This window comes from Protopterus annectens, chromosome 6.part1 (assembly GCF_019279795.1).
Source record: "Protopterus annectens isolate FY-2018-M chromosome 6.part1, PAN1.0, whole genome shotgun sequence".
In the NCBI taxonomy this organism is placed as follows: domain Eukaryota; kingdom Metazoa; phylum Chordata; order Ceratodontiformes; family Protopteridae; genus Protopterus; species Protopterus annectens.
This window is the reverse complement of record NC_056738.1, coordinates 442,023,631-442,042,000: the sequence shown is the minus strand read 5'-3', so window position 1 is coordinate 442,042,000 and position 18,370 is coordinate 442,023,631. Positions and strand designations below refer to the sequence as shown.

At 38.6% G+C, this 18,370-nt stretch overlaps 1 protein-coding gene across 2 annotated transcripts in view; it reads right to left on the bottom strand.

Moving 5' to 3' along the window:
* The window catches only part of SPEG (striated muscle enriched protein kinase), a 2,687,905-nt gene that overhangs the window by 95,204 nt on the left and 2,574,331 nt on the right, over positions 1 to 18,370 (bottom strand). For both annotated transcript variants that reach the window (XM_044075871.1, XM_044075873.1), the window contains one exon: positions 2,040 to 2,279. In XM_044075871.1, coding sequence (XP_043931806.1) covers positions 2,040 to 2,279 — 240 coding nt within the window. The remainder of the gene's footprint in view (positions 1 to 2,039; positions 2,280 to 18,370) is intronic.

The following is an 18,370-nucleotide window of genomic DNA, read 5'->3' as shown; positions in this document are numbered from 1 at the left end:
GCATTTACTAGTGATTTTATTCGCATTTGATAGAGATGTTCCCTAATGCGTTCCTTCAACATCCTGTCCGTTTTTCCTATATAAAAAGACATGCAGGAGACACATCTCGCTATATAGATCAAATGTTTGGATGTACAACTGGCATTTACTTTTATATTAAACATTTCACCTGTAACTGGGTGCACAAAAACAGGGAGGTTAGATACATAACTGCAATAATTGCAATTGTTACATGGATTGGTGCCTAGAAAATCAGAACATGTGTCTATGATGGTATAATCAGAACAACAAAGTAATTTGTGTAGATTTTTCTTATTTTTATAGGCAAAACAAGGATGTTCCTCTATAAATTGTGAAATCTCTGGATCCAACCTGAGAATGTCCCAATGTTTAGTAATACACTGTCTAATTGCACTGGTATCTTGGGTATAATAAAGAGTATATCTAATAGTATTTTTATCTTTATTCATGGTTGATTCACTATTCAGTCTATACTCGCTTAAACCCTTGTCAGAAAAAATAGGAGCTGCATTTCCCTGCCTTAGTTCCAGAACTTTATTCAATGTATCATTAATTTCACTTATTTTATAGTTCCTATTCTCGAACCTGGTCACTAAAGCATCCATTTCATTTTTAAAAATGGCAGGGCTTGAGTTTAACCTAGAAATCCTCATTCCCTGACCAGTTACAGGTGAAATGTTTAATATAAAAGTAAATGCCAGTTGTACATCCAAACATTTGATCTATATAGCGAGATGTGTCTATATACTAGATTTTTAACACATACATATACATACATATATTTCATTTGTTTTCATGTGTGTATTAACATTTTATATATACACGCACATAATTATTTTTTATCATATAATATCTTTATATATAAAAATTTTTAATTAATATTTATACATCTACAAATAGTCAATTCAAAAACCAAGTTATAATTATCAAATTATATCATTATAATTTTTCATTATTATACATTTTAAATTAATTCAAGTAATAGACAGATCATATTCTGAATTATGTTTTTTTTTTTTATATATATTTTTACATATGTTTTATATTGTTTATATAGTTTATAATTTTTGTAAACAAATAAATGTTTATGTATATGTTGAGGTAGAATTGCATACTTCTTTAAGAGGCTAATTTCTTCTGCTCATTAAGTCATAATGAATTGAGTATAAAATGGCATGCTGGTTGAATGAAAATGTATTGGTTTGAAAAAGCACTTGTTGAGAAAGCGCTTACCATTATTTAACTTGTGGATCCAATAAATCAACTTTTATTACCATTTGATGTCGTTTGATATTGCGTACTACTTGACTGCAGAGTCGCTTTTACTTTTGCACCAGTTGTTCACTAAGCTATTTTTTCGCTGGATTTTGGTCTGAATAGACCGGAACTAACTATCGACAGCAGAATTTTGGTTTGTTTTTGCTACTTGCCTTTTGGTTTTACAACAAGTTAACAGGAGCAGACATCAAATTTTCTTTTGGTCTGAATAGACCGGGACGAATTACCAACAAATAAAGTTAGCCTCAGTTGTTCTGAAGTCAGAGAGAAGGCTTTGCTAAAAGAAAAGCAGCATCTGTGAATTGCAGTCTGTGAATATGGACTGTACAAAACTGTGTTTCACTGAGTCATTTGAGTTCCCTAAAAACTTTTATTTTTTGAATTTTATAATGTCTTATGTCTTGGATAATAATAATACTGTTGTAACTTGATCCAATTTTTAGTCTCATCACAGGCAGATGAACTGACAAAAATGCTCGCTCTAAATATTGATGTGCACACCTCCACACAAAATAAAACTTAAAGGTTCAGTAATATTATCTAACATACAGTTTCAATGTTTGAAGACAGATGTGGACTGTGGGGAAATGTAAAGATCTTCATAACATAGTGGAACATTGGTCATTCAAAGGTCCATATTTTAAACAGTTGTAGAACTCATTCCATACGGCTGTAGTTTCTAGCAATAATTAAGTGGTTAAGTTTTATGCATAAGACAATTATGGTTCAACAACTCATACCTGTCAGTAAGACTGTATAGGAGCTCTTTTCCCATGCAGTTTTCAGAAATCAATACCAGGTAGCGAGGGGTGATATAGGCCTCATGAAGAGCCACTATTTTTTCATGCCTCAAAGATTTCAGGATTTCATACTCTTGCAGAACTATCTGCTTGCTGTCTGCTTCATAGGGGATAATCTTTGCCATGAAGTGCTTTCCACTTGCATTTTCTTTGCACTCTCGAATCACACCAAACCTGCCCCTGTGTGATTTAAATGCCACAGATAAAGTTATTTCTTTATTTTTTTAATGTTTGCATACATTTTTGTTACATTGTCCTTTTTGCCACAGACAAACACACACATTTATACATATATATATATATATATATATATATATATATATATATATATATATACATACACACAAAACAATGAAACACCTGCAAGTAAGAAAGGTAAAACTATACAAACTAGTTGCAATATAATGATTAGGCAAGCCACATGATTTGCTTAAATAGATTTAAATTATGCCAGAAATCAATTCTTAATTAAATGTTTCAGTTAGGGCTGTAATTGAACTGATAATTAAATACAATGAGACATTAGTAACCACTTTCACTGCTGGAAATCATATTGTTTGTTGAATCTTGTTTAAGCAAAAGACCATTTTGTGTAATTTCACCAGTAGTTATACAACTAGATAATATATCCGTATATATCCATATATCTGTATATATGTTTTTTTTCGGGGAGGGGGGGGGTTCAACAAAACAGTCCATAATGGGACTACAACAAATGTACCAACCTCATTCAGTCTCCTTTCTATTAACTGTTCTCTTTTAATTAGCTCCAGAAATAAAACATCATGCTCTTCTACTCACAGGTGTAATTTTAACATGTAGCTAAAAACAGTTCCCATCTACTTACTAGAGCTTATTACCTTCTGTCTAAACCCAAACCTCTTTATACTGACACTGGGACTGCCCACTGCTTTTGTTAGAGAAAAAAAGTAACCAATCTCATTTCTTGACATAAAGAACATCTACTTACCAAGTTGCAACTGTAGGTTTCCTACAAAAAGAAAATGCTTACTTGTTGCGGTTTCCTACTTCTCTTTTGCAATGCCCCTTCTTCTTCTTCTTTCGAATTTTCCCAGTTAGGGGTCGCCACAGTGGATCACCTGTCTGCTCATGACTGGCAGTGGAGTTTTACAGTGTTGAGTTGGCAGCCCGGTGCCCAACCTTCCACAGAAGGCACACACACGTACAACATAAATTAATTTACACTTGGGTTTTTAGTAACCTATCTCCTTCAGGTCAAGACTGGACCAAAGCAAACATAGTACAGTCACAGAGCAGATACAGAAGGGGAAACATGTACCAAATGGGAAGAGGTACATAGGGGACAGATACAGAATGACAGACAGTAGTCAGGAACCAGGAGCAGAGAGGAAGAATGGAGCAAGAACGTAATGCCAATTATTGGGACAGAAATAGGAGGGAAGATCAAAAGGAGGAGGTGTGTACTAAGAGGACTAAGAAGCGAGGGAGCTAAGAGTGGGCAAATGTGAAGAGGGCTTGTATGTAGAGTACAAGATAGATGAAAATGGGGTCAGATGTAGCAGAGAGAGAAGCAACTGGCAGACCTAGAGTGGAATGCTGTAAATGGAGGAACAGTATGGAAAGTTGGAAAGGATAGAGTAGAAAAAGATTTAAGGTAGGAGAGGTAAGGATGTGGAATAGAAGTGGTCCTAAACTCACTAGCCCCACTTTGACTAAAAACAACAACAACAAAAAATAATAATTAGCTCTTGGATGTCTACCTCAATTAAAAAATAATGATTCAACAAAACACGGCTTGGAAACAAACATAATCCAACTAAAAGCAATATTGGGCTTGGATTAATAATCTCTTAAAGTCAGGCAAAAAGACTACATCTAGCCCTTTAGCTGACCTGTTGGACACTGGCTTTTCTACTACCTTTAGAAAATACTTCATAAATACTGCAAATTCTGTCATTAAACATCTGCATGATTCATGCCCACAAACCCTAACCCGCCTACCACAAACTTCTTTGACCTCCAACCTATTAATTTAACATAAATAAAACTATTGTGAAAATTAAAGCCAATTTCACCTTTCCCAGACCAGCTTCCTGCTGAATATTTACAACTGACCTACGATTCTATAGCCTATCCTGTTGCTGTACTTATCAACAAATGTATATCTGAATAGTAAATCCTAATGATGCAGAAAAAGTCACACATAATATTACATCCATTACAATATTATCCCCTCTCTCCAAAATAATGGAAAACCGTCTTACCTCACATAACCTCTTGTCCCTCTCACAACATTATTTTCATATGGGTCACAGTAAAGAAACTGCCCTCCTATTCTTTCTTGACATCATAAATTAGAACAAAAATAAAGGCCTCTGCACTGCCTCTTTTTCTTGATCACTCTAAAGCATACTGTCTCCCATACCATTCTTCTTCAGAAACTTGTCACAACAGATGTCAGCTCTACTATTATAAAATGGTTCCAAAACTATCTCTCAAACTGTTCACAAGCAGAAAAATGATCCGAGTTATACTTTTAATTTTGAACTAATAAATATTGGTAAAACAACAAAAATCAGGTATCAGAGCGAAACACGGCTGGTAAGTTTTAAAACACATCCAAAGGTAACAATTCCATCCAGTACAAGTCTTTTATTGAAACAAACAGATAAATCCGGTAAGCGCTTTCACCCAACAGGGCATCATCAGACCATAATGCATCACTGATAACAACTCATTATACAGTAAAAAAGGCGCCAAAAATCTGAATTCAAACATTTTCTTAAAGTGGCAAGATCATAGTCTTATCCAACATCTTGTTCTAAAAACATTGATTACATCACCATATAAAAAATAAACATAAAAAGTATAAAAAATATATGAAAATATATATAAAGAGATACATATAAGAAAATGTACAAAAATATATAAAAAATATACATATTTTAATATACAAATACGTAAATACTGATGAGAATATATGCTCAAACTAATAAATACTCTCATTTCATAAGGACACAAATTTCATGTGCCTGTTATACACAATATATAATGGTCTTCACCAACTGGTGGACAAATAGTCCTATTTAAGCTTTCTAGACTTCAAAAACGGTTTCTGGGGTACCTTGTCATAAAGACCTGGATAAAAGTCTGCCCTAAACCGAATTATCCATTTAGCCTCCTGTGTTTCAGTACGGTTCCTAGTGTCACCACCTCTAGGACCTGTAAATAACATCTCGATGACTCTGAGCATGTGGTTTATCTTGCTACTTGTGTAGCATGTGATGGATTCTATGTGGGCAAAACAGACAGAAAACTCAGAGACAGGATACGTGAACACATATATCAAATTAAAATTAAGTCCACGGTCAACGCACATGTATTGGAGAGAAAGGCAACACACATATGTTTACCCTCAGAGTCATTGAGATGTTATTTACAGGTAGGGTTGCCACCTTCGTTCACGGCTAAAACCGGAGCCACGCCACGCCCCTCGCATCACCAGTAACCCCGCCCGGCCCACCCCCTCTCCCGCCAACATACCGCCTATTTTGTGATGTCACGACAGCATCACTCAATGGGAACGCCCTCTTTTTTCATTCCCACCACCTGCTTTTGGCTGATTTGCTATGCTTTTCTGTAAAAAAAAGCATAGTAAATCAGCCGATCAACGGGAACGCCCTCTTTTTTCGTTCCCGCCGCCTGCTTTTGGCTGATTTGCTATGCTTTTCTGTAAAAAAAGCATAGTAAATCAGCCGATTTACAAACTCCGACAGTCTGTTTCCTTTTTGAAACAGAATACCGGAGTTTGTACAGTGTTTTCCGGACTACCGGAGAATCAGTTTGATTTCCTGATAGTCCGGAAAAAAAACGGAGGGGTGGTAAGCCTATTTACAGGTCCTAGAGGTGGTTTTTGGCACCTTTTTTTACTATATAAGGAGTTGTTATCAGTGATACATTATGGTCTGATGAAGCCCTGTTGACTGAAAGCGCTTACTGGATTTATCTGTTTGCTTCAATAAAAGACTTGTACTGGATGGAATTGCTGCCTTTGGATGTGTTTTAAAACTTACCAGCTGTGTTTCACTCTGATACCTGATGTTTGTTGTTTTACTATTTGGATTGTGAGAGGTACGCAGACCGTTTACTATTTGTGAGTTTTTGTCTTGGTTTGAAGTTACAATAAATATTGGTGTTCATCACATGTCCGTGCTTGGACCAGTCCTATTTAACACCTTTGTTAATGATATGCTCACCACTCTACTCTGTTCAAGTATTGTACAATAACTTTAACTTAGCCTCCTGTATCACTTTAACCACTTACAACATTGGTTAAAAAATCATATCTTCATCTAAATGCCAATGAAATAAAGCTCATTTTAATTCATCCCAAATACTGTCTCTACCAAATCTTTAACCAAGATAAAAACGGAATGAGTTACACAAGATAAACTTCTTGGGGTTATTATCAACAACAAAACTCCACTTTAATAAATAATGATGTCACATCTAAAACCCACAAAAAGCTTGGTATGCTTTACAGATCTAAACAATACCTCTGAGAAGCAGACAGGCTTAATACTGCTCACATACTGCTTTTCCCAATATTATTATACTGCTCAACAGTCCAACATTGTATTGCCAAATCCTACCAATACAAACTTAACAAACCTACAATAAAATTGTTAAGTTTGCCACAAATCTTCCTAATAGATACCATTACTGCATGGCCTTACAAAAATGAAATGGTTAGAACTGCACAAATTTCTTGTTTTTACTCAGCTAAAGACTACTCGTAATATCCTGTACAAAACAATCAAATGTCCAGCCATATCAGTTATCAGCCATAAATATGTACTAGTCAGAAATTTAAGATTAGAAACACATAAGCTATCAATCTCACTGTACTCAGTCTGCATACCTAATACTGGAACTTTATTCTTCCAATCCTTAGAAATTAGTCAAAATGTTCAATCTTTCAGAATAAGCTAAAACCCATTTAACCTCACAGTGGCTGTGGTTTTGTACTAAATTTACCCTTCATCCTCACCAGCATAAGTCTATAATCTTTCTTGTCCATATCCATATTTGTTTTTCCTATAATTAATACTTAGTTCACTCTTCCTTATCTAAGCCTCTTAACTTTGTAAAACTCTCCCTCATAGTCTCTACATCACAATATACCTTCATCCTCCCTTGTTTCCTCTCCACTTTTTTACTTTTCTATACTCACCTTATCTTTACCCCTTTCATCTCTCTTACTTTTACCGTACATTTGCTCCCCTACTGCTCTTTTTTTCATTTCAAACTTATGCTTTCTTTATAGTCATGCTGTCCAATATCTTACACTGTTTATAAATTGATTTTAATACTGATATGTATATATATATATATATATATATATATATATATATATATATATAAAATTGCATATTTTTTCTTACAATGAAATGCTTGTATTTTTCTTTTTGAACCTGTATCTACTAGAAAACTATTGAATACTTCTTTGTATAGACTAACTAGATAATATGCTTTCTGCATCTTACTATACGTATACTATTTGTACTATCTAATTATTGTATTTTGCATATATTTCTGTGGAGCTTTTCTCCCCGAGCCTCCAATGAAAATGGGCTTCTGGCCCAGTCAGACGTTCCTGGTAAATAAATAATTAAATAAATAAATACATTGTCATTGCTTTGATTAATGTTTTAGTTTGTGTAGCTTTCCTCCCAGGGACTCTGCTGAAAACAGACTTTGGCCTGCTCAAATTAGGCCTTTAAATCAATAAATAAATACAAAAAAAAAATACATTTCTTCCATAGGAGAATCTGAAGAAATATTTTCTTTGGATTCTGATTCCCAGGTTTCAGGAGAAGACACTGTTAAGCATAATATAATCCCACCTCTTCAATATGAGATTCCGATTCTGAATCACAAAGAGAAGGAGAATTATTCCTTTTTAATGACAAGAAGTTGGACAGGCAGACTGAAGTGACTGAAATGCCTTGAAAAGACCTTTGACAAAAAAAAAAGCCCTCCTCTTTAGCTTCTTTCAAAGTAGGGGTAGATGGAGAGGAAATATGCTTCACTTTCTGAGTATTTTTATTGGGAGAGTCAGAAGAGAAACTCTGAAAGGTTGCTAGGTAATTCTTCAATATCTGAAATATGTGGTAGATTGATAGCCTCTTTTGCTCTGACCAAGCACAGTTCTCCCCTCTCCACTGACAGTGTACATCCAGCCCTGGAAGAAGTATAGGTTCGTAGGTAAGTACTAGGCTATCTGCCCGAGGGCATCTATAATCCTAGCCAGAATGTGTTGGCTTTCGCCGCCCCCATAGATTAGTTCCCTGTGCCTCAGTCCAGCAGAGCCATTAGTTCCCTGTGCCTCTGTCCAGCTGAGCCACTGCAGTGATCCCCGGGGTAAATTTTCTTTTTCCCATCCACTCGTCAAGGTTTTTCTTGAAGAGTGTTAGTGACGGGCTCTGCCTAATGTAGATTGGAATCTTGTTCCAAATCATGGGGAGTCTCTGGGACATGAATCTATTCCTCCAGCATGTCCTATTTATCGTTGTGGTGTGGTGTAGATCCCTAGAGCATGTGGCTCTTGGGGATTTGTTTTTTTTTTAGTTGGAACATGTCCATCAGTTCTGGGTTGGACATGGCCTTGTATGTCAGGCAGAGATCACCTCTGAGTAAGCGGTATGCAACCGAATACAGCTGGAGTTTCTTCAGTCGGGCTGCATAGGGCATATGCTTGAGGCCAGTAATCCTCTTGGTGAGGTACTTCTGTGGTCTTTCCAGCTGTTGCAGGTGTCTTGTAAGGTACATCCCAAATGGGGTGTTGTACTCTATGATGGGTCTAATGAGTGACGAGTAGAGGGGCACAATAACCTCTTTTGTTCTAGATGCGAACCCGTTTGTGATTAGGTGGGTTACATAGAAGGATTTTCTAACCACCTTGGCAATATGATTATCAAAGGAGAGATTACTATATACTTGGGTCCCCAGATCCCTTATTACATTTTCTGTATTTAGGGGACTACCACGTATGTGGTAGTTCGCGGGTACTTTATTTTTTCCAAAGGGGATGACTATGCACTTTTTGGCATTTAGCTTGAGGCCATGATTTTGACACCAGGTATCCGTCTCAGTGAGACCCTTCTGGAGGATGTCTGTATCGACTGGAGAGTCAGTTATGGCCCCCAGTTTGCAGTCGTCTGCAAACCTGGTCAGCTATAGTTCTCCTGTGTTTGCCTGTACCTCTGAGAAGTATATATCAAACAGGAGGGGTCCCAGGACTGAGCCCTGGCGGACGCCACTTGTAACTGGTTTAGAGTCGGACCTAGAGCCTGCAACTCTCACCATGTGGGTTCTATCCGTGAGCCAATTGGCAACCCATCTCGTAACGTAGGGGTTTATGTTCAGGCTGGTGAGCTTGTCTATAATACCAGAATGGGGAATGGTGTCAAAAGCCTTTGCGAGGTCTAGGTAGGCTGTGTGGACCTCCTTTCCCTTGTCTAAAGCCTTGGTAACTGTCTCAAAGAAGACCACCAGGTTTAGGAGGTATGATCTGCCCTTAACAAAGCCAGACTGGGTAGGGTCCAATATCTGAAGGTTCCCAATGTCTCTGTTAATGAATTCCATGATGATGCGCTCCATAGCCTTGCAGACCAGGCTAGTCAGGCTTATAGGGCGATAGTTCCCAGGGTCCGATGTGGCTCCACCTTTGTGGAGTGGGATAACTGTTGCTGTGCGCCACTCTATGGATACATAGCCTGTAGAGAGGCTGAGTTTGAACAGTGAGTTTAGGTGAGGAGTTAGTTCATTTTGGAGCTCGTGTAAGATACAGTCTGGGACACTGTCTGGTCCCATTGAAGCTGTATTTTTGGCTTTGGACAGGGCTGTTTTAACCTGTGTGTTAGTGATTGCTGGGGCACTACATTCTTCTGGTATGGTTATGGGCCCTTTAGGGGGTGAGGGGGGGTGAAGTTTGCACTAAACCTGTCTGCCAGAATGTTGGCAATATCAGTCAATTCAGTGTATTTTGTGCCATTCTGCACTAACTCAGAGCAGATCTGAGTTTCCATTTAGGTTCTTGACATAGTTAAAGAACACTTTGTGGTTATCTTTGGAGTCCTTCACAAAAAACACACACTGCACCAAATGATGAATTTCAGGTAGTCATCCAATAGAGGCTGTCCAATTCAAAAATCCACAAGTCTCAGCCTTTGGAGTCCTTGGCAATTTTTCTTTCAAAGCTAGCCTGTATGACTTTATGAGAGATCATCATTTCTTGCTGATACTGATCAGGGATGTATTTCCTTCTTGGGATTTTACTCTTTTCTGTACTAGTTTCCTCCTTCTACTGTATAGCTTGTTTATGGCAGGGGTCCACCAGACTGGTTTCCTTTTCTTGGAGGAGTGAGTCTTGGTTTTGCTTGGGATAGCATGATCCATGCATTCTTGCAGGTGCTCATAGAGTGCCTTTGTAAGGGATTCAGCAGCTTGGACAGCATTGTCTTTTAGCATGGGGGCTGTGAACCATTCAACCTCGGTCTTAAGTAACATGAAGTTTGCTTTTGAAAATTTTTTCACGGTGGGTTCCTTGATTAGGGGTGAGGCAAAATGTGGATATCCAGAGTGATTAGTCTATGGTCTGATCTAACCAGTGAGGGTATGACCTCAGGTGTAGAACACCGGTCGTTCATGTTGGTGATGACCAGGTCTAATATGTTGTCACCTCTGGTGGCGGTATTGATCAGTTGATCCATGGCATTCGAGTTTATAAATTCTAGGAAGCGCTGGGCAAGGGAGTTAGTACTTGAGTAGTTCTCCCAGTTAATGTTTGGGTAATTGAAATCACACAATATTAGGGCATTTGGTAGGACCTTCATATTTTCCAGTGTCTCCAGAAATGCAGAATGGGGGTCCTGGGTCATGGTGGGTGATCTGTAGCAAGCTACAATTTGAATTGCAGTTTTGCTTGCTGTTAGTTGCACATGGATGATCTCTGAGACATTGTGCTGTGCCACTAACCTGGAGGTGTGGGTATCCTTGATGATTATGGATACACCCCTACCTTTTGTGTTTCGGTCTGGGTTCTGTGGTCGAAAAGTATGGTATGAGTTATAGCCTGGTAGTGCTGGGGTGCTCTCTGGAGCCTTAAACCAGATTTATGTTACTGCACAGATATCAATGTTCTCCATACTGAGGAGTGCCTCGAGTACATGCATTTTGAGGTTTAGACTTCTGACGTTGAGTAGCATTACCCTCAGTTTTTGGTTACTTGTGCAATTTATAGTAGTGGGTTTGTCTTTTGAGCCTTGCCTAAAAAAGGCACTATGGGGGTGGCAAAAGCCTTGGCCAGTATTCGAAAGCCTAAGGGTGACAGGTGCAAGCCATCACTTGCAAAGCTACATAGCTTATCGAGCATGTCATCCCAGGTGGACAGATACAGGATCCCTTTTGAATGACACCAGAAACTTAGCCAATTGTTGAAATTGGTCAGTTTTTCTTTATACTGTGGCATCATTCTTGGTGAGGGCAGGATGCTACTCAGGGTCAGGGTCATACCGGCCTGGGCTATGTGATCAGAGAGCTCTTCCATGTCTCTTTTCATGTAGTCCAGGGAGGTACGTCTCAGGTCATTCACACCAACATGGACAATGACAGAGTCATATTTGTACTTGTTTTGGAGTCACCTGAGTGCTTGTGTTATGTGGCAGATCCTGGCACCCGACAGGTAGCTAACTGTAACCTTCTCCTTGTCCAGCCTAGTTCATGGGACATCAGTGTGCCTGACTATAGAGTCGCCTATTACTAGTGTGTTGGGTATATTATTTTGCCTTAAGGGCTGTGATTGCGTTGTACACTGATTATGTGAAGTATGTGTTTCATGGTTTGTGATGGGGTGTGGAGGTTGCTTGGGTGTCTGCTTTGGAGGTCTCTGTTGCTTTTGCAGATTTTTATTTAGATCCTCCGAGTATGTTTTCGTGTATTTATGTGTGTTATTTGCTGGTGTTGGTTTAGTAAGTCTATGTGAGACTGGTGGAAAGTTGCAAGTATTTTCCTTCTCCTCTTGACTGTCAGTTCCAATCTTGGATTGAGAGAGCTTTGCCTCCAGTTTGGCCGTATAATTGCATCTCTCGCATATATTAGTGTTTGGTGGTAGGAGGAGATGGTTGTTTGTGTATATGAGGCAGTTGTAACGTTGCCTCAAAATGCACAGATTCACCAGTTGGACTGGAGAGTACACCTGAAACTGCCCTTTGAACATGCCTGAATAGGTAAAGTGAGCTGTTTTACTGATTAGCTGGTAGGGACGAATAGAGAGCCTTGTCCTTCTGGACAGTATGGGGGGGGGCTAGGGTTAATTAGTGCTTGCTATGAGTTTTGAGCAACTGCTGGGCTGTGAAATGAATGTTTTGAATGCTTAAGTTGAAAGTTTGTCAAGTTCCAAGGGAAAAATTGAAGAGCAGACTTCGTGGAGCTGGAAATAATTTAACCCTAGCTAACCGGCACTGCCCGGCACCCAAAACCGCGCAAATGCAGTTTTTATAGCAGGGAAATGAAAGCGATAGAAATTAGCCCAAAATGGCCAATAAACTACTAAGTTCTGGGCTACAGCAGACAAGGCGCACAAATTTCAGAAAGAAACAGATCAAATAAGCAGGCACAATAAGCCTTTAACCAGAAATCCCCAGCTCAGAAGGGCAGAATCTAGCCTCTCCTTCCACAAGAGTGCAGACTACAAACCTTCTTAATGTAAAATAACTGGCCTGAAGCCCAAGTGCTTAAACCAGAACTAATGCGCTTTTAGAATAACAGACACTGAGCTTTCAATCAGCAATTCCCAACTTGGAAGGATGTAAGCTACCTGTCCTGCCACAACAATGCAGTCCACAACCCTTCTTAATGTAAAATAACTGGTTTGAAGCACAAGTGCTTAAACCACAAGGCTTAGAATAACAGTTACAATTTAATCAGGCTACTACCAAGCAGTAATAACTTCAGCAAAATAATACAATTTAAGAAGAAGCACAAGCAAAATAAGGTAATAAAGTGGGAATTACAGTAAAAGCAGATGAATAAACTGCAATTTTTTTATATATAACAATAGAAAATGAGCAAACTGATTTAAACAAATTACCCAATTAACCAGTAAAAAAAACTCAAAACTGAGCCCTGTTCCAGCAGTCTTCAATCTGACAAGTTCTAACCACATACTTCTGCCACTAGCGTGCAGGGGAACCTTCTCCAAAAAAGATGGCCTGGATTAGTGCTCAAGTTATACAAGCAAATCTAGATTCAGCAGGCCTGAATCTAGTCTATGCTACAGCAGACAAGGCGCACCAATATTAGAAAAGCAGTTCAAATGAGCAAGCACAATAGGACCACTACGGGCAAATGATGAAGAAAACATATATGCTTTATCTTGCCATGATTTACTACACCTCCCAAAGCTGCCTGCAGCAAAATAAGTACTCATTCCTAATTTTATTTTGTTTTTACTCTTGTCTGCCCTCATGGGGGCAGACATCGTGATTCCTTTGGAAAGCTAAATCTGTCCCATAATGCACAGACTGAGAACAAATAGCCCTACCATCTGTTGTCAGACTAGACTTATATTCACTTAGAATGGAACACCTGAAAAAAACTACCAAGTTTGAGAGTCTGCAGCTCATGTGTCATTGACTGGTATATGCTGAGTTTTACAAATGTTGTTCCTACTGATGTACTACACATTCTCTGAAAGCAACTTGCAAAAGTGTCAGCAAATTACTGAGATAAAAAAGACTTTTCACAAGGAGCAGTTTTGCAAGTTTCAGTTCTTGGCCAGATTACTCCTCCCATCTCCCCTCCTTCAGTGGGCTACAGTCTCACATTTCCAGCTTTACTAGATTCAACTACTTAGTCAGCTTTGCATGACAATGGACATAAAAAAAAAAAAAAAAAAAAAATCACAGCCTGATGTGCCACTAAATCTGTTCCCTTGTATGTCTCTATGCCTCTTCACTTCTGAATAGCATTTCCCAGGAATAAAACAAACAAAAAAAAAAAAACGCATCAGTCCAGAGTTTAGGCCAGTCTATCCATTTAAAATGTGCACAGTAAAATATTCAACTTATAATTTATTTATTTATTTTTTTATTTTACATTTGTTGACCGGGCTAGTCTAGCTGGATATATGTCCATTTTCAGTAGAGGCCCGGGGAGAAAAGCTCCAGTATTTATTACAAGGTTTATAAAGAAGTAGCAAAGCAAATATTATTGAAAGGTGTTTTTTTTTTTTTTTTTTTTTTTTTTTTTTGTGTGAGCAAATACTACATAATACAATGTATAGACTGAAATCATCCATAGTAATTACAATGAAATTTAACATAAAGAATTGATAAAAATGCATTGAGGTGTGAAGGGAAAGGTATTTGAGATATAGGGAGAGAAGAAAAGAGAAGAAAAGAGAACAAAGATAAAGAATTAAGAAAAAAAGAAAGAGGAGAGAGGGTTAGTCTGGGTTAGTACAAGAGCATAGCCAGTGTTTACTGAGATACAGTTTTAGATCCCTTTTAAACAGTGGGAGTGAAGTGAGAGATGTAATCTCAGTGGGTAGTTTATTCCATATTTTTCCAACAGCATTGGAGAACAAGCAATCTCCTGCTAAATTGTTAGTTTTAGTAGTATGGATCAGAAGTTTGTTTGAAGAGCGCAGGTGTTTCAGGTTATTGTAAGGAGTAATGAGACTGGAAAGTATTGGGGTTTTGCTAGGTTGGTAAAGGGTCTTGTGCACTATTGTAAGCTGTTGGAGTTTGAGGTGGTTGGGAAGTTCAAGCCATCCTAGTTATTTTAGGTTCAGGCAGTGATGGGTTCTGAAAGTAGATCCTGTAGCAAATCTAGCAATATTATTATAGGATGTTATTAGTTTATTGAGGTTATGTTTAGAGAGATTGGTGAATATGGGTGAGGCATAGAGTAGAGTAGAGATTAGGTGGGTTCTAGCTATTGTGGTCCTTGCTAGTGGAGTGAGAAAGGGTTTGATTCTGTATAGTGATCCTATTTTTTTGTTAACTGATTTTATTGTATTGTTGATGTGAGAATCAAAGTTGAGATTGTTGTCTATAGTTATTCCAAATAGCTTAGTGGTAAGATCAGGAGAGATAACAGTACCGTTGTTGGAAGTAAGAGTGCAGTGAAGAGGGGTGGACTTTCGGGTTGGTGAGAAGAGTAGCAGTTTAGTTTTTTTAGGGTTGAGGAGCAGGCACCATTGAGAGAACCATTGTTCTACACTGTTAAAAGCTTTTTGGGTAATAGACTGGAGTTCAGTTTGAGAGGTGGCTGTACAGATTATAGTACAGTCGTCTGCATATTGAATGCAGGTAGTGTTTGGGATAGCTGTTTGCAGGTCATTAATAAAGAGAGAAAATAGAAGGGGGCCTAGGATAGAGCCTTGAGGAACCCCTACAGAGATAGGAAGGTGATCAGATAGTGAGTTTTTCCAGAGAACTGCCTGTTGTCGGTTTTCCAAGTAAGATGTGAACCAAGTTATGTAGGGAGGATCAAGTGAGAGAGAAGTAAGAATATGCAGAAGAAGTTGGTGATTAACCATGTCGAAAGCTTTAGATAAGTCAATGAAGACTGCAGATGATAGACTATTTTTATTGCGGTTAAAGTTGATAGAATTAGTAAAGGAGAGCAATGTAGTGGAGGTGCTGTGGGAAGGTCTAAATCCATGCTGACAACTAGCAAGTAGGTTGTTTTGGAGAAGGTGGTTTAGTAGTTGTTTATGTATGCATTTTTCCAATATTTTTGCAAGAGGGGATAAGAGTGCTATAGGACGGTAGTTAGAGAAGTCATTGGAGTTCCCACCTTTGTGGAGTGGAATAATATGAGATATTTTCCAGATGGAAGGAACAGTTCCTTCTTTTATAGATCTGTTTAAAAGTATAGAGATGGGATAGGTGATAGCTTTGGCACCTATTTGAAGGAACTAAGCAGGGAGTCTGTCTGCAGAAGGGGTGGTAGGTTTTAGTTTGAGGAGGAGTGAGAGGATAAAGGAGGTAGGAATTGGTTCAAAATGAAAAGAAGGAGGTAGAGTAGCAGAAGATGTAAGCAGGTTTGCAGTATTGTGGGATAGGTGACTAGCTACAGTTTGGATAGCATTTGTGAAGAAAGAGTTGAAGGCATTAGCTGTTTGTGAGGGATTTTCATGGTTGGAGCCTAGTGGGTTGGGGGTGATAGATTGGCCTGGGGAAAGAAGATTATTAATACTAGTCCAGAATTATTTGGGTTGCTTGTTGGAGGTTTGTTGAGATAAGAGAAAATAGTTTTTTTTGTCTGTCAGAATGGCTTTTTTTGTACTGTTTCTAAGTTCTCTGAAGGTTTGGTGGTAAGTCAGATTCCTAGTAGTGCGCCCTTTTGCCCAGGATTTGTTTCTGAGAGTGATTTTTTGCCTAGTGTCACTGGTGAGCCAGGGGGCTGGTTTAGCTTTGGTTCTAATAGTTCATAAAGGTGCATGATGGTCTAGAATGGATAGGAATGTGGAACTGAAGTATTCTACTGCTTCGTTAAGGGGAAGATGTTGTAGTGGAAACCAACTACATTGTTTTAGTTCTGCTACAAAGAGTTCTGAGTTAAATTGCTTTTTTGAACGTAATATTAGGACAGTGTTAGGAAGAGTTAGGTTTGTTTTATGTCTAATAATGTAGGTTAGTGAATGTTCACTTAGATCGTCTGGAAGGGTACCGGATATATAGGTTTGTTGGGGGCTATTAGTAAGCATCCAATCTAAGGTAGTTTCATTGTTATTGATTTTATTAGTTCTGGTAGGGCTGTTAATGAGTTGTGAGAAGCCATATAGGTTTATATGGGAGGTGGGGTTTATACTTTAAAAGGTATTCCAATCAATGTTTACATCACCTAGGATAATTGTTTCTTGTGGGAGGTTAGAGAAGAGCCAGTTAAGGATGTTTTCAAGCGTGTTAATGTTATTTCCTGGGGGAAGGTATGTACAAATAATATTTATGGCTTTATTTTTGTTGAGTTGAAGCTTTAGGCTAATAATTTCGGTACTACTGTCTAGGGGAAGGCTGGGATATATAGTACTGATTTGAAGGTTAGCTTTATAAAGAATAGCAACTCCTCCTCCCTTTTTGGCTAGGCGGTCATGTCTTATAATATTATACCTGGGTGGGGTAATTTCATTGTCTTTAATGTTTGGTTTTAGCCATGTTTCAGATAAGCAAAGTATGTCAAATCGGTGGACATTTAAGAGGACATGAACTTGAGCAATTTTGTTACAAATACTACGAATATTAACATGAGCAACAGAGAGTGAGTTGCCAGGTTTGGTAGGTAAGAGGGTAGTAGTTATATCTTGATTAGTGTTTCCAGCAGAATAGGTATGTTGAGGGTCGGGGTTAGGATGAATGTCTCCATCCAATAGAGCATGGATAAGTATTAATTGTTTAGGCTGGAGAGGCTTACAGAGGCAGACTAGTGAATTTTTAGTTTTGAGGTTGTTAAACTTGATATGTACAAGTCTGTGGTATTTGGGTAGTTGGCAGCTGGCTTTATAAGTTAGGTTTATGGAAGTTGAGAATAAAGGGAGTATAGTTGAAGAAGTGTGTAAGGAGGGAAAGGTTAGGGAGTAGTGGATTCGTTGTTCATATGAAGTTAGGAGATAGGTAGTGGCTAGAGGAGGAGGGAGAGAGATGCTGATCGGTAGTTGGAGTTGTGAAGGGATTAATAATGTATGCATTTTAAAGGTATGGGAGATGAGAGAGGTAATAAGGGTTAGATTTGTAACGCAAGTGAGAAGTAGTAGTATGACTATCAGAGGTAGAGGAGAAGTTAAGTTATGTTATGAGTAGGTGTGAAGTGATGACAAAGGGGTTGAGGGTGTTAATGATGAGGTGTGTTTGATTGGAGTTTGTGAAGTGAGGGTGTGTCTTCTAGAGGAATAAATGTAGGAGTAGTGGGGGCGGGTGAGATTTGGGGGCAGGGTAGGGGAGCGGAGTGAGCCCGAAGGGTGAACGGAGCGGGATGAGCCAAGACAGCAGAGTATGGTGGAAGACAATCAGTGAAGAGAGAGAGATCCCGAGGTAGGTCTAAACATGGGGGACTCTAGAAGAAAGCACACTGTCAAGTAGGAAGGAAGTCAGGATGATTAGAGGAGAAGAAGCTGAACAAGGGTACCTTATGACTAAGGGTAGTTGGAAGGTAAGTTAGTCCGAGAAGAACTGAGAGCTAGTGAAGAGGGAGAGGATACAGCAATGGGGTAGGCAATGCAA